General features: G+C 37.2%; 1 protein-coding gene across 11 annotated transcripts in view; it reads right to left on the bottom strand.

The window, feature by feature from the left end:
• gria2b (glutamate receptor, ionotropic, AMPA 2b) overlaps window positions 1-7,571 on the bottom strand; it is a 53,147-nt gene extending 45,576 nt beyond the window's left edge. For all 11 annotated transcript variants that reach the window (XR_013973861.1, XR_013973862.1, XM_080901291.1 and 8 more), the window contains exons 1-2: window positions 7,235-7,571; window positions 6,954-7,094 (exon numbers count right to left, since the gene is read on the bottom strand). Coding sequence is in view for 9 of the 11 variants with exons in the window: in XM_080901291.1 (XP_080757417.1) it covers window positions 6,954-7,094; window positions 7,235-7,319 (226 nt within the window). In the remaining 2 variants the exon portion in view is untranslated. The remainder of the gene's footprint in view (window positions 1-6,953; window positions 7,095-7,234) is intronic.
• Between the last annotated feature and the right edge of the window lie 7,633 nt (window positions 7,572-15,204).

Here is a 15,204-nt window from a genome sequence, read left to right as displayed (position 1 = left end):
TCTCAGGGACGCTCAACTGCATGCCCGTCGTCCTCATCGGGGTCTTGACCTGACTCCAGCTCGTCGCCGTAACAGACTTGTGTGGGCAAATGCTCACATTCGATGGCGTCTGGCACGTTGGAGAGGTGTGCGCTTCACGGATGAATCATGGTTCACATTGTTCAGGGCAGATGGCAGCTGAGAATGTCCCAGTTCTTGCATGGCCAGCATACTCACCGGACATGTCACCCATTGAGCATGTTCGGGATGTGCTTGACCGGCGTATACGACAGCGTGTACCAGTTCCCACGAATATCCAACAACCTCGCACAGCCATTGAAGTGGAGTGGACCAACATTCCACAGGCCACAATTGACAATCTGATAGACTCCATGCGACGATGTGTTGCACTGCATGAGGCAAATGGTGGTCACACCAGATACTGACCGGTTTGTTGAGTGTATTTCACATTGAATATTCACTGGCACCAATTCAAAGTGTGTAACCCTTCACAAAGACACAATGTCAAAACTGTTTTAAATAGCACAAGTGAGTGGGGGTGGTGGAAGGCGGAGTCACTGTATATGAAAATGAAGCCATTCTCAGGAGTTGCAGTCTTTTTCTCAGTAGAATACTTCACGCAAATGACACGGTGCATAAAATTATTTTCCTTCTTGACATTCATACATGTTAAAATGTGTTGTATCATGTTGCTTTACATGATTTATTACTGTATAGCACAAGGTAATGTCAATGTTATAGCATAAATTTGCATTAAATTACTCAATGAATGGATCTGGAACATTTACAAGCTCAGATGTTTCATAACAGTATTTCATGACTGTTTCATCAGCTCACATGACTTAGTTGCTTAGATTCTAGCAGGCTTTCAGACAGGAGAGTGGCAATCATATTCATCAAATCATATCAATCCAGTTATTATTACCACACATGTAGGAAATGTTTATTTATTAGTTAAATTAATGCAAACTGTTTAAGACTTATCACTGATGCAGTGAGTGAAATGCAAAACACCACAGGAGTTTAAGACTGAGTTATGATAATAAAAGTCAATGAAATAACTTGGAAACTTCCAGCTAAGAACTTTGAATTACACTGTAACACATAATATTTCAAGCTTGTATTTTTTGAGAACACAGTCATAAGGGCTTGGTTGAGGGCTGTATTCAGGGCAAGCTAAGATCCATAGAGGGTTTTTAGCCTCATTTTCTGACCGGCCAGCTCCCAGGCCTATTTAATATTTCACAGCACTCTCTGAAATGGAGGAGAATGCACTTAATTAAGCGTGAACAATAAATTGGCTATAACCAATTCACCACAGTGCATGTATGGCCGGTTTAGGCTTTTGATCATTCAGCCAGGTCCCTGAATATGTTCGTCCCAGAAATGCTGTGTGCATTCAGATGCATGAAATTACAGTATGACATGATTCAACCATGACAAACAAGAACTTTGAAGTGTTAAAATCACCAGCTGGCTGTCAGTGCCCTCAAACTCTTCCATTGGTCTTAGAAAAGCAGTTTGCTTGAAAAGACGTAGGGAACAGAAATAACAGCTCAAGAATATACAATGGAAGCATTTGAACTGAAATTAAGTAAACACACATAAAGATTATCATTAACACTATAAAACCAGAAGGCTGAGCCAGAAAAGATGGATTATCCTAGCAATGGCAATAGTGGAATTACTCCAAGTTATTAGGGCCACAACCTTTTGGAGTATTCTTTAAATGAATGTCTTTAACCTGCTAAATACTACTGGATTTATAAATAGTTTTAGCGGGGGTTTTTTAAATTCTACTTTCACATTGGATGGTTCCTTTTCAAGTGCACAGGGATAAATAACAGTCTGTCTTGTGGCTATTAACTGTGATGCTCTTAACTTCAAATAAGTTTTGAAGCCAATGAAAAAGGGCTCTTCAAGTCAAAAGAAAGAAAATTATCATGAAGAAAACTGCTGAGACAAGGCTTTGCAGAAATGTTTCAGTTAAAATAATACTAATGGCTAGCTAATACCAACTTTTGGCTTACTGTTATATACTAGCATTTCTACACTGAGTCTGACAAACATTGATAAAGACCAAATGAGCTGCAACGTCTTCCAGTGTGCCAAATTTTTCATTTCACACTGATATTTTCCAGCTTCAGCACATGAATTTACAGCTAGGACTTCTTTGTCTGTTTAGGGTATAATGAACTGCTCTAAAATTGTGTCAGAAATAATACAACCTCAACATGAACCCTCATAAACCCTCATAAAGGAAAGGGGGCAGCCATCTGCCGTGACCAGTTGGGTGTGGTGAGATGGAGAAAGGACAAAAGATGTATGAGACGGTCAGAGTGCAAACTGGTGTGTAAACCCATAATGAGTGAAAAAATAAAGCAAATCAATTCTGTATTTAACAGAGAACCAATGAATAGAGTCTAACAGGAGAGAAATATGCTCTCTCTTTTTAGTCCCTTAGTACTCTCACTGAGCTGAAGGCTTTTTAGAAAGCTTTTAGAACAACCTGATAATAATGAATTACAATACTCAAGCTTTAAAGATATTGCACAAATGCAAGGCAGTATAACATATTTTTTTAATATGTGCATTGAAGGACATATTTTGTCAAAATGAATCAAAAATGATTCCTCACAGTGTTACTCAGGGCTATGGTAATGTCATCCAAAGTAAATATCTAGTTAGTCGCCATATTACTAATATATTTTTCTAATATTTTTTGGGCTAAGTACAATGACTTCAGTTTTATCTGAATTTAAAAGCAGGAAATTAGAAGCCATCCAGGTCTTTGTCTTTAACTAACTGGTGTATGTCATCAGCTTCATAAAGGTGAGTGTCATCAGCATACCAATGAACATGTATGGTATTTCTTCTAATAATAATCCCTAACAGAAATATGTATACTCTACGTATTATTAGTCCCAGCACAGAACCTGTGGAATTCCTTAATAAACCTTAGTTTCTTAGTTAATCTCCAGATCAAGACCAGGTGACCAGGAGTAGGCACAAACCCACCCTCAGGGGTCACTATACTGCTAGTCCCGAGCCCAGATAAATTGAAAGATTGAGTCAGAAAGGGCATCTGGCATGAAATCTGCCCCAGATCAAATATGTGGAGCCACTACTGTAGCAGCCCCATGGGAAATAAGAGAGAAGCAAAAAGTAGCATTGATTATTTAAACAGGTGTGACAAAAGATAATGTAATGGGTAAGAGAGTTCACTGAGAGTGCATATGTGAATGGACTATAATTGCTCCCTGTACAACTTTGCCCTGTTAGTATTAATTGGTTATGTTATTTGGAATAAATTGTTTGCTATGTCCAAACTGGCTTTCAGTACTCCAGCGCACTGCTTGTGAAGGCAGGAGAGAAAAAACCAGAAAGATTATGTGGTGTGAGTTCTCACGTACAAGTAACTAAAAAGTTGTCATAGAGGGTGTGATATTTTGCACTATCATTGACAAAGCTGCAAACTGTAGCTGCTTGAGATGGAGTTTTGTTTGTGACTCCCTAATATGCAGCCACTTTTAACCCACTCAAAACTCACTTAAAAGTATGTATGTCTGTGAGCTGTTCAGCCATTAATGAATCTCCCTTTAAATTACTTGCTTCATGTTTTTCAAAGGCAAAAGGGAAGCTAAAAAATTGGATATATATTTTCTTGGGACTGGGACAGAATGCTAATGTTATCTCATGAAGGTATAAAGGAAATACATAATGTCAATGTTGCTTTGACTTGTTCCATGTCTGTAATCAAAGGTAGACACAAGAGTTATGACACAATAAAAGATGCAATTACGTAAAAAAAATACAATAACAAAAGATACATATTTACACAGGTCTCGTTTATGGTAACGTTCCCAATTACTTATCACATCATGGATCTATAATTATAAATAAACTAGAGAAACTTTTTTTTTTACTGAATGGATAAAAATGGGCAGAAATTGGAATCTTTGTTTTGACTTGTCCTAGTATGAGTCAACCATTTTTCCTTTTCTTTCCTCATTATTTCTTTACCAGTGATGAAGAGTTTCAGGGTGTGTATGTCATGTGGGGACAGACAGCTGGTTATAATCTACAGTGTTCGAACATTTTTTTTAAATTTTATTGCTTTGGGTAGACAGCACACCAACCTGACTACACACACACAAACACATAACACGGTAACAACAACTCCCCTAGTCTTGGCAGCAGATGCCAGCCTGACCAGATGAACTGTTATTGATGGAGGAATGTATCATCCTCCCTCCCACTGTCTCCGACACACTACATTGATGAAGTATGCTGGTGCCCAGAAGTACAGCCACAGTGTGAGAGATACCAGTCCATATATTGAGTCCCACATATTGCAAGGAAATAAAAGAAGATACTTTATCCACCAATACAGTAGCCAGTTACCTCAAATATGATATGTGAACATTAGAATATATCTCATATGAAAAATGCAAAACACATTGTGTGCCAAGTAAATTTTAGCGCTCTTTTTGTAGCTGATGACATTATCTACTTTCACATTGAGGGAACACATTTTAAAGCTAATCTGTCTCTCAGGGTACATACTGTAGTCCACTAAGATCGATTTATATATAGCTGGATATTGTCTTTCATTTTCCCCTCGTTATTAAAGACTAATGTACTTTTCTGGTTTGAGATTAGAAGAGTCTGATTATTGCATTCACAGAACTAAACATACAGCTTGTAAAAACCTTTTGTTACAATGTTTTAGATTTCAGGATTGAGAATTGGCTTTATTGTGTCTCCCATTATTCTCCCCTGCATGTGTTTCATAAAGTATAGCTAACAAAAGACAAGGTGGTGGCATTAATGTGCTGTAATTACAGATGGAGGCGGACTGTGGGGCAGACTGCCATCTACTGGATTAAATGCGACCCCCCCCCCCCCCCCCCCCCCACGCCTTACCCCAGCCAGTCCTACCTTTTCTCATTCTCACTCCCACTCAAAAAGTCAGTTGATGGAGTTTATACACACGCAATCTGGTATCACCAGATGCATGCAACTATGTATGAGACACAAAACCTCTGAATAAATGTGTCCCCATTTTAGTATACAGTGTGACTTCCTTTGTCCAGCATAACACAGTCTACATCTATCCATTTATTTGCTATTTTGTGTAACCATTTGTTCACCCTTCAGGGTCACTGCTAACTTTATGCATCTTTCAGTACTTTTTTAGTTCAATCCTGGACCAGCAGTAAATGAACTGAAGTCACTGTGGATGTGAACCAAGGTCATAGTCTCTACTACCATCTGAAACTGCACGAGATGACGAAACATCATGCAGGAAGTCCATTAAATTAACTACAAGGATAAATAAATACTGTGCTTAACTAAAAGATTAACTCAGTGCAAATCTTGCAGCCCATTGTTTTCCTTCTAGTCAGCGATAAGTTCTGTTTACTTCATTTAAAATAATGAGAATCAGTTCATTTGCCCACACATTAGCCTAAGTTAAACAAGTAAACAGGTGCGGGTCACTCCATGTTTTTATTATAAGTAGATATATAGTTTGCATATAGTTTTCCAAAACACGATTGGTCCCATCTAATCGCTCAGATTAATATATATGTGGCACAACATAGACAAACTTCAAGAGTAAAGTATGTAAAGTGTGTGTGTTTATGTCTGTGTGGTGGGGGTGGGTACAAAGAATGCACACAGGATATACTTTGCACAAAAAATTGTACGTGTGAGATGCATTTAAACCAAGTCAGCTAAACAACAGTGGTTTATATAGACTGCTGTAAACAATTCAATCATCAACATGACTCTCACTGTGATCTGTCACGCGCAGTGAGGATCTCTAAGCAGGAAGCTTTTATATGGTAATGAAATCGATTGGACCGATGCGCGCACCAATCAGAAGCGTTTGATTTATGTTTAAGGGACTGTTGAGAGGAGCAGTCGCTTGGCAACCGCTTAATGAAATGTATGAACTGTGGCTGTTAAAATAGCGACCTCCGAACCTATCAAGGAAATAAAGCTTTAAAGGGCCATGGATTTTTTTAAAGCAGTAAATGCATGTTAATCACAAAACTCGGTTTACTGACGTCTCGTCGAAAAAGAAGAAGTATTAGAGATTAATGTGGCAGACAATTCGAATGTCGTGATTCAAATTTCATCGAGAGCTATTGTCCTGTTTTTCACAAGAACCTTTGACGTTTTCGCTGCCTCGTGGTATCATTAGTTCTCAATGGGAATGTTAAAGCTTCGCCTAGTCGCTAGGCAATGCCTGAAGCGCAGTCAAAGGCTATATGAACAAACAATGGTTGAGCACCGCTCTTTCTGGGCTCAGAAAAGACGTGACAGCGGTAACCAATGAAAAAACGTCAGTCTCAGCAAGTCCTACATCTCAGATTTCGTCTTGAAAGATGAAAGAGGAAAACAGCGAATGCATACCGATCCAGTTAACCTGTCTATCTTCAGTATAGTTGATCCTTTCAGTGAACATTAAATATAAAGTAATGAAGGTGGCTGCTTAAAATGTCATTTGTTACAAGAAACAGATCAGAGAATACTGAAATTAAGTCTAGTTCTACCACCCCCTTATCTTCAGTTACTTTCGAAAAAATAAGTTGGTTTGCATGAAAGCAGGATCATAATAAATATTAGGATCGATATTCTTGCAGTACAGTCTGTTTGATCTCTAAATCTGAAGAAATGAAAATGGGATGGATGTGACCGACTGTTTCTGTGGAAACCAACTTTCCCCTGCCTACACGAGCCTCGTTCATCCTCAACTACACAGCTCACAGTCTGGATGTGTTTGCTGACAGAATATAGATTAGACAGCTCAGATCATTACATCCTAAGAGCTGATAACGTGTATCCAAACTCTTATGGTAAACAGCACAGCGGTGGAGATTATATCACAGATGACATTGAAGGCTTCTTTCAATAAAAGTACACTTAAAATATGTTTAACTTACAACAATTGGTAACAGCGAAACTGTTTGCCACTTCCAAATTGTCAATATGAGGCGTCAGTCTGAATTCCGAGGTGCCAAACTGAACCATTCCTATCCGAAACGCGCTGTATTCTTGATCCGCGCCCCTTGGAAAAAGTCCCCCTGAAATAAATACAAATAATCTTTTTTACACTGGTAAATATTTGATTAATACAACATATTTAGAACCAATTTCACAGGTTTTTGCGCACAAAAATGTTTGTAGCTAACTGGCTTTTTCGGTTGAACTAATGGGTGCTTACCAATCTGAACACTGGGCGAGCCTCCAAGCGCGCATCCCCATAAAACCAGGAGAAGTGAAACGAATAAATTCACTATCATTTCCATGTCGACAGTTTAGTGTCCACATCCACTAAGGTATTATGATATTCCTCTGTTTCTCCAGAGATATTAGATCCCAGACATATTGGACACCTTCAGTCTTGGGGAGAAAAAAAATAGGAAAGGACCGTTTTCTGCAGGTGGCTAGCAGTGAAAGGACACCGGCAGTGAAGGAATGGTCGCCTGCAACGTAGGTTTGCCGTTTCTTCTTCCGCTCCTCCTCGTTGCTCCCCTCCTGCCGCCAGCTGATACCTCCTCTAACGCACAGGCACACTGCGCGTCTCCGCTCGGCGAGCAGGAGATCTTCTCAGCATCACACCCACAAGTGAGGAATGTTAATGAGAAGGCGGACAGAGACGGAAAAAGCCGAGAATGAGCCACTTGGCGACAAGAGAGCACACAACACTTTGAAAAAGCGCTTCTTCTAAACAATGTAATCTTCTCTTTTTTCCTAACATTGCAAAAATAAGAAGTTACATTTACAAATATGCTTTATTCACAACATTCGAGAGTTATAAGTGACACTTTATTTTCGTTTCCTGATGTACGTTTCAACTTTCCTTTGTTAGTGTCCCAATTCATTTTAAAGTCTGTCCACTTTTCAGCATCGTTGCCACCAAGTTTATGTTAAATGAACCTTCAATAAACCAACAAACAGACTTCCAGTATAAAAGCAGATTTTAGTACAATTTCCATACACTCATATGCTTTTTTACATTAGATCATCACATCTACTTTCTCCACACACATATATGTTTAAAGTGTGCATTTTGGGCATTTTACTGCTATTTTCATAACCACTTTAACTCAAGTGCATATAAACATAAACATAAACATAACATTAAGATATTCAGTTTACAATAAGAAAAAGGAAACAAAGAAGTTGTAATTTTGTGATGTTATCTCGAAAAGTGCTACTGCTGGACTCAAAACAACTACAAATATCTAAACATTTAAACCTTCTCCAAAACTAAACATCTTTTCAGTCAATATCAGCAAAACCACTGATTGATTTTTCTGTTAATTAGGTAATCAGTTAATCTGTGTTCACTGTGGGAATTTTCATTAAGTGATCACAAAGAAAGATATCTCTTCAGACCACTGTAGTACTTAGCTCCAGCTAGTTCCAGCAATCACTGACGATATCCAAAAGGCATGAGAAATATGGATGTGACGATATATTTTAGATTTTAAGACTATACAAGTGTACTTTATGTAGTTACACAAAAGGATTTATATTAACATTAGTAAGGGTTACAAAAGTCTACATGTAGTTTATCCAATATAGACCTTTAATACATATTTACAGGACACTGTTTTGACTGTATTTGTCAGTCACTGTTTTGAATGACAAATATCACATATGTATATTAGACAGCTTGGATTAAGACATTCGAATATAGTTGGTCACTTAAAAAAAACAAGCCTCATCTACAGCACGTACAAGGCCAACATTTCTTACTGAGAAAACTCATCAAGTGCATCAGCTGGAGGCCATCACTCATGCCCTCCAGGAATAACCATCAAATGAATCTCCTCTTTAACTTTGATCTAGTGCTTATCTCCACCTTCTGCATACAAATCTGATGCAAATATATTCCTGGTCTTGGGTGCCATTATGAATGGGGTTAAATGGAGGAGAGCTTGCCTTGCAGCCAGCAGGAAATAAGTAGCAATCCTGTCACCTGCTTTTATGATATGCATATCTCAACCTGCACAGACAGATGTATATTAATCATTGGCAATGCAAGATAGCAGTCTAGGAGCAAACTAATGAGGCTGAGAGTGAATTAGAGCTGAGGGCAGGGGCAGTTATAAGCAACAAATTGGCAGATTTCAGCACCATGGACAGCACATAACATGGATACTGTCTCCTGTTGTGAGAAGTCTTTAGGTGAATGAGAACACGTAGGGGTGGTAAAGATCCAAGATACTATAAGAAAAAACATCTTTTGTTTTGTTTTGCTTTTTGTCCATGATTCTAATTGATTATCACAACAATATTTTTGGAAATTGCAGGTAACTTCTTAAATCTGGTGGCAAGGATAAGTACAAATGGGCAAAAAACATACAGTGACTGGCCACTTTATTAAGTACAATAGTATATACAGCAGTAGTGCTATTGCTGGTTTCTGCCCCCCAGAATTCTTTGTGGCAAAGATACTGAAAACATTCCTCACAGATTTTGGTTTATATTGACATGACAGCATCATGCAGTTGCTGCAGATTTGTCAGTTTCACATCCATGATGTGAATCTCCTGTTCTACCACATCCCAAAGGTACTCTTTTGTGTCAAGATCTGGTGACTGCCAATTTGCGTGCAGTCATTTTTAACAAGAAACTAGTTTGAGATGATCTGAGCTTTATGACATGCCACATTATCCTGCTTGAAGCAGCCATGAGAAGATGGGTGCACTCTGATCATAAAGGGATTGACATTTAAGCTCTGGTATTTAAACAATGCTCAGCTGGTACTAAGGACACCTAAGTGTGCTGAGTTTTTTAAAAAAAATATATTTTCCTGCATTTAATTTTGTTAAGTCTGCAATTTGTTTTAAGGTTCGAACATTGTTGTGCATTCTGATATGTTCTTATACATACCGTGGTTGTATGGAGTGGATATTTGTGTTACTGTTGCCTTTCTATCAGCTTGGCACAATCTGGCCATTTTCCTTTGGCCTCTGGCATTAGCAAATCATTTTTACCCGGAATATTTTCTCTTTTTCACACCATTCTCTGTAAACCCTAGAGATGATTGTGAGGCAAAATGCAGGGTTGCTGCCATCTGAACGACTTATTAGATATTTGCTTTAATGAGTAGCTGAATAGGTGTACCTAATAAAGTAGCCAGCGAGTGTAATTACCCACATGAGCAGACAAGTACAATTCAGTTCGAAAGATTTGCAGTTTATCAAGGCTTTAGATGAAATTATGACTGAAATTTAACACAAAATATCTGTAATAAGATATTATTACACATAAAAAAGCTCTGTGTGCATGTCTGTGATACTTATAGTAGGCTACAGTTTAATTTTAGGAAGGTAATTCTTAATTTCCCATGGTATGTTTTTAATTTCCAATTTTCACTCACTTTTGAAATGGCTGACAAAGAGTAAAGTATCTTAGTGTTTTAGCACTGCTGCCTTACGCACAAAAGTAATTTCTCCTGTCATTGTGCCCTTTATAAAGGCACTGGCTTGGGACAACCAGGCCTCTGTTGGTAGCTCTTTGTGTTTAAGTAAAACGCAAAGATGGAGTTTTCATACAGACATCAGAAAGAAATACACCCTTATCCTTCTTCATCCTCAACTTCGTATCTGTAAACATCTGTCTATCTCCAACTATTCAAGCTGGAGCTACTGAATGTTCAGAGGAAGGGTACATGCTAGAAAGGTTACCAGTCTATCACAAGCTAACAAAGAGAGACAGAGAATCATTCACACTCACCCTCACACCTAAAGCCAATTTAGAATCACAAATTAACTTAACCTGACCTAACGCTAGCTGGAGTAACTACACAGGCACAAGGAGCACAAGGAAGACAGGTAGACTCCAGTCAACCAGGAGCATCAAAGCAAAATCCTGTTTGCTGCCTGGTCATAATCCTGCAAAACTGTGGTGCCAGAATTTTGCTGTCTTAGTTCCCAAATTACAATAGAATTAAATTGTATGACACCACTATTTCCTTTCAACCTGTTGGGTTTTTTATTTATTCCTGCACTTCCTTCGTTTTATGTAAATAAACCAAACACCAAAAACTTTGCTTTCTTATGGTATCTTCATCGGTCAATTTAATTCTATACTCAACTGCTTGTGTTCCACAGGCACACATATGTTCTCCTGTTTGACCTTGTCTAAAGGTTCTGCCATGCATTGATTCCTTTTGCTGCTGCTGTTAGTAAGAATTTCAATTCCAGTGTGATTAGTTTAGAGCACATTTGCCAGTGTGCCGAATTGGCAGCCTGTGAGATAATTTAACTGTGACAATGCTGAAGTGTAATCTAATTAGTTTTTAGGGTGTGAGTAACATTTTAAACCCAATCAACAGCTCAGAACTCTTAATCAAATCACCCCACAAGCTGTGTAAGAATGTTTACATGGGGGATCTTTACATAAAAAAGCAAAAGAGTAGAATGAGAATTTTACATATGCTAATAAAACTGTTTCTGCCTTGTGAAACCATCATTGCGAACAGCTGGTAAAACTAACTCAATGTACTTTTGAGAACTATTTAGCTCTTAAGGTGTATGTGTTCCAGATATGCTCTAAAACCATATTCTAGAAAGCATTTATATTTCTGACATTTAGTTGGCTCCCCTATCTAGAGAGGTACACAGCACAACCGAGCAGCAATTTAGTGTCCCACTTATGACTATTTCAAGAAGACACTTAAGCTGTGATGGCCACACACTGACTAATGAAGTAGCACATTTCCTTTCTGCAACAGTATGCTGATTGTTATTGTTCTGTAAGCAGGATCAGTATGAAACATTTACTGGCTATTATTGTATGTGTTTGCATGTATTTACTCATAGTTCACTGATGATTTAAAGGCAAGTTAGTGTGCAAAATGTCTTCTGTGTTCTGCATTGTTTTATTCTATATTTTTGAAACTATGTTTGTAATAACTTTAAAAGCAGGTGTATGCAGAATTTCAAGACAATTAGCATTGGCATGTTTTGGTTTAATAAAATAATAATTAGAAATTAGTTAACTGTGCATCCACTTGGGTAAATACGACCAAAACACAAAGCAATTAATATCAAATATTCTTGTTCAGTTCTTACTTGAAAAATCAGCAGGGTCACATCTACTCTGGCCTTTTCCTATTCTAAGGAACTTCCCAGCACAGAAAGCAGAAAGAGATGTCAGACATGACCACACTGCTGTCAAATGTGTGACTACAAGTTTCAGCTAAACCATATTTCTATTGACTAATCCTGTATTTCAAGGGGCGTTTGATGTTTTAGAATATAAGCCCTTTCTTCCCATCTTTTGGGCTCTAAATAATTGACAGGGACAATAATGTTTGGTTGGTCCAAACATTTTTGATCTTGTTAATAATTTAGACCAAACATGGGGAAATATTAAAAAATAATACCAATGTCTTTCCTTAAAATCATGAGGTAACAGTCTCCACCGCCAAGCAAGTGTGCTGCCTCCAGGCTACATTGTGTAGAGTGAAAAATTCAACACTCCTCTGGTTCAAGAAAGGCGAACTCCAAGATCCACATCTAAGCACAGCACATAGGAGGAGGATATGAACTCAGTGTTATAAGTTCGCAAGTAATGAATGTGTGCATTGGCATATGTGCTGTTTTTTTGTGCGACACACGTTTTATATTATATAACTTAGTTAACATGTTGTTTATGTGTGTAAAATATTTAATACCTCAGGGAAAAAAACGCTAATAAATGCACCATGGTGTCAAACAGCTGAGCATGAGAACACCCACCCACAAACAGATGTTTAGACTAGCATTTGCAGCATTTCCAAAAATGTTCAAAGACTGTGAAAAATGCAACTGAATATAAAAATGAAAGTAAATATAATGACCTGGTAATAATTTATAGGCTATTTAATAAATAAAATATAAATAAAACATATTAGATATTATTTAAAAAGATATATGCTCTTTTAAAAATGAGACATCAGCATCTCATTTTAAAACAAAAGGGAGGGGCTTGTTAACTACTGTGTTGAGCCACCTCTTCTTTTTAAATATGTGGGAAGGAAACAAGACGACCATTTACTGTAATTTTGAATGCAAACTACATTTAAACTGGATTGGATGACTTGATTTGGTAATCTTGGAATTCAGCTACTGAAAAGCTCTTTTGTAGTATTGTTATTATTAATAAATGGAATTGCAACTAAAAGTGGGAACTTATGGATACAAATGCAACTGGAATTATTATAATAACTATTTTTTATTTTAGTGATTAGTTTTCTTGTGCTAGTTGATCAGAAAATAGAAAACAACATTGTTCTGTGACTTACAGCTGCTGCTGATGTGACACTGACTTCAGGGCTGTTTGTGCATACAGTAAAGAGGTGATGTGAATACAAAACAAGGCCTTTGGTCACACAGAAGTTGCTAAGCCAAGCATATCCTGCTATTAGAATTATTTTGGGGAGTTAAACCTGCAGGGATCGGTCCCAAGGTCAGGGAGAGTGCTGAGACTGGACACTCTGACTGCCTATGCTTGCATCGATAGCATTCAATCAATCTTTACACGTATGCATTTACAACATGGCCTCTAAAATACTTTTCCTTGAATCATATGAAAGTTTCTAAAACCCACTTAGTCCTTATGTAAGTAATATTATGTAATATATAAAAACTGTGTTTTGTAAGAGAAAATACAGTGTAGTTCTAAAGTCTTGAGTTACTCCCATCTCTTTGTATTTTGTAGGAAAATGAGGTTCAGTGATTTATTAGAATGTGTACATTCACACATGAAAGTACAGTACAGAAGACAAAAACAGAGCGATTGAAAGTCAGTATTTGGTATGACCAACTTTTAAGGTCTTTAATCCTTTATTTCTCCACTTTCCGTATATTTTATAATGACACAATGCCAAGATATGCCACATTTTCAGCTAATAGCTTTGGGAATCACCTTGTTGGTGCAAATGCATGTCAATGTTAGTTTTGTCATTTGTTTCATAGATTTGGTTGAAGAAATGGGAAGAAATTATATGCGTATGCACCAGTAACTAAAAATGCAATTTAAAACTAGTGCTTTACTGAGTTGTCTGATATGTCACTGGTTCTCTCCTTTAGTTAGGTGCCTTTTTATGCTTGGATGATTCATAGGTCCAGGTTACGTGGGTTAACAAACAAACATTCTTCTTAAAATGGCCAAATAAAAATGTGTGGAAGCAGCAGCAGATGTCCAAATTTCAAAACTTTGAAAGACCTCCAAAAAGCCTGAAAAAATATTGCTCAAGACTACTTTAATATCGGACTCCAGCAAAGCAATGAGTGGTGACTCAAGACATTTGTACAATACTGTAATTAAAATGTTTCCTTTAGTTATGAATCATATTTCATGTGTGAGAAATTGTGTGGCAGAAATTATATACTTAAACTAAGGAAAAATGTGAAGTGTTGAGCTTTAAAGCATTTAGGAAGATGCTTCAATAATACCTAAATAAAAAAATAATAATCATATGAATATATGACACTGTTAGACACTGACACTGTTAAGGAATTTATTAGTATTTGGTGTCATCTTGTCTTCAGGGTTCCCTTTATTTTTGTTTTAATGAGTCTGTTTTCAGGCCAAACAGTTAAAAATGCTGCTTTTACTGGTAGACTTAAAGTGATCTTTGATGTGGATTGTTCCCGTAACGAAACAACTAACTCCACACTGCATTCAAAGAGAAGCAAGTTTATAATGGTTTCTAGCTGTCTCTCCTAACTAAATCATGTCTGATGCATGTCTCTGTAGGTTGTCATGGTAGTGTTAAGAGCTTGAAAAGATATGGCAACTGCCTTCCATTTTCAAACTCTTAAGACCATGTCTGATGTATGTTTGTTTGTTTGTCTTTCAGCTACATAGCATATTACTTCATGCACATTTTGCATATGCATTTAAGGCTGTTGCATTATGGTTTTAAATGAGGTGAAAAGCTGAAGGTTAAGATTAAGATGTCATTCATTACATTAAATTAATCATTTAATGATACCATTATGTTACTCATGGGATTCTGTGTTCCTTTCTACCTAACTGGTTTACATAGTTCTGCCTAAACACCTGTTTTATTATAATATAGTCATTCATACACAATTAAAATGTAAGTGATATGTAAATTTAATTACAATTGCAAGTCCAAATGCTTAAAAATAATAAGATGCTTCATGATTCCTGAGCTGGATAAAA

This window comes from Rhamphochromis sp. 'chilingali' (assembly GCF_963969265.1).
Source record: "Rhamphochromis sp. 'chilingali' genome assembly, chromosome: 13".
In the NCBI taxonomy this organism is placed as follows: Eukaryota; Metazoa; Chordata; class Actinopteri; order Cichliformes; family Cichlidae; genus Rhamphochromis; species Rhamphochromis sp. 'chilingali'.
Note: the sequence above shows the minus strand (reverse complement) of the source record. Positions and strands in the feature narration are given on the sequence as shown.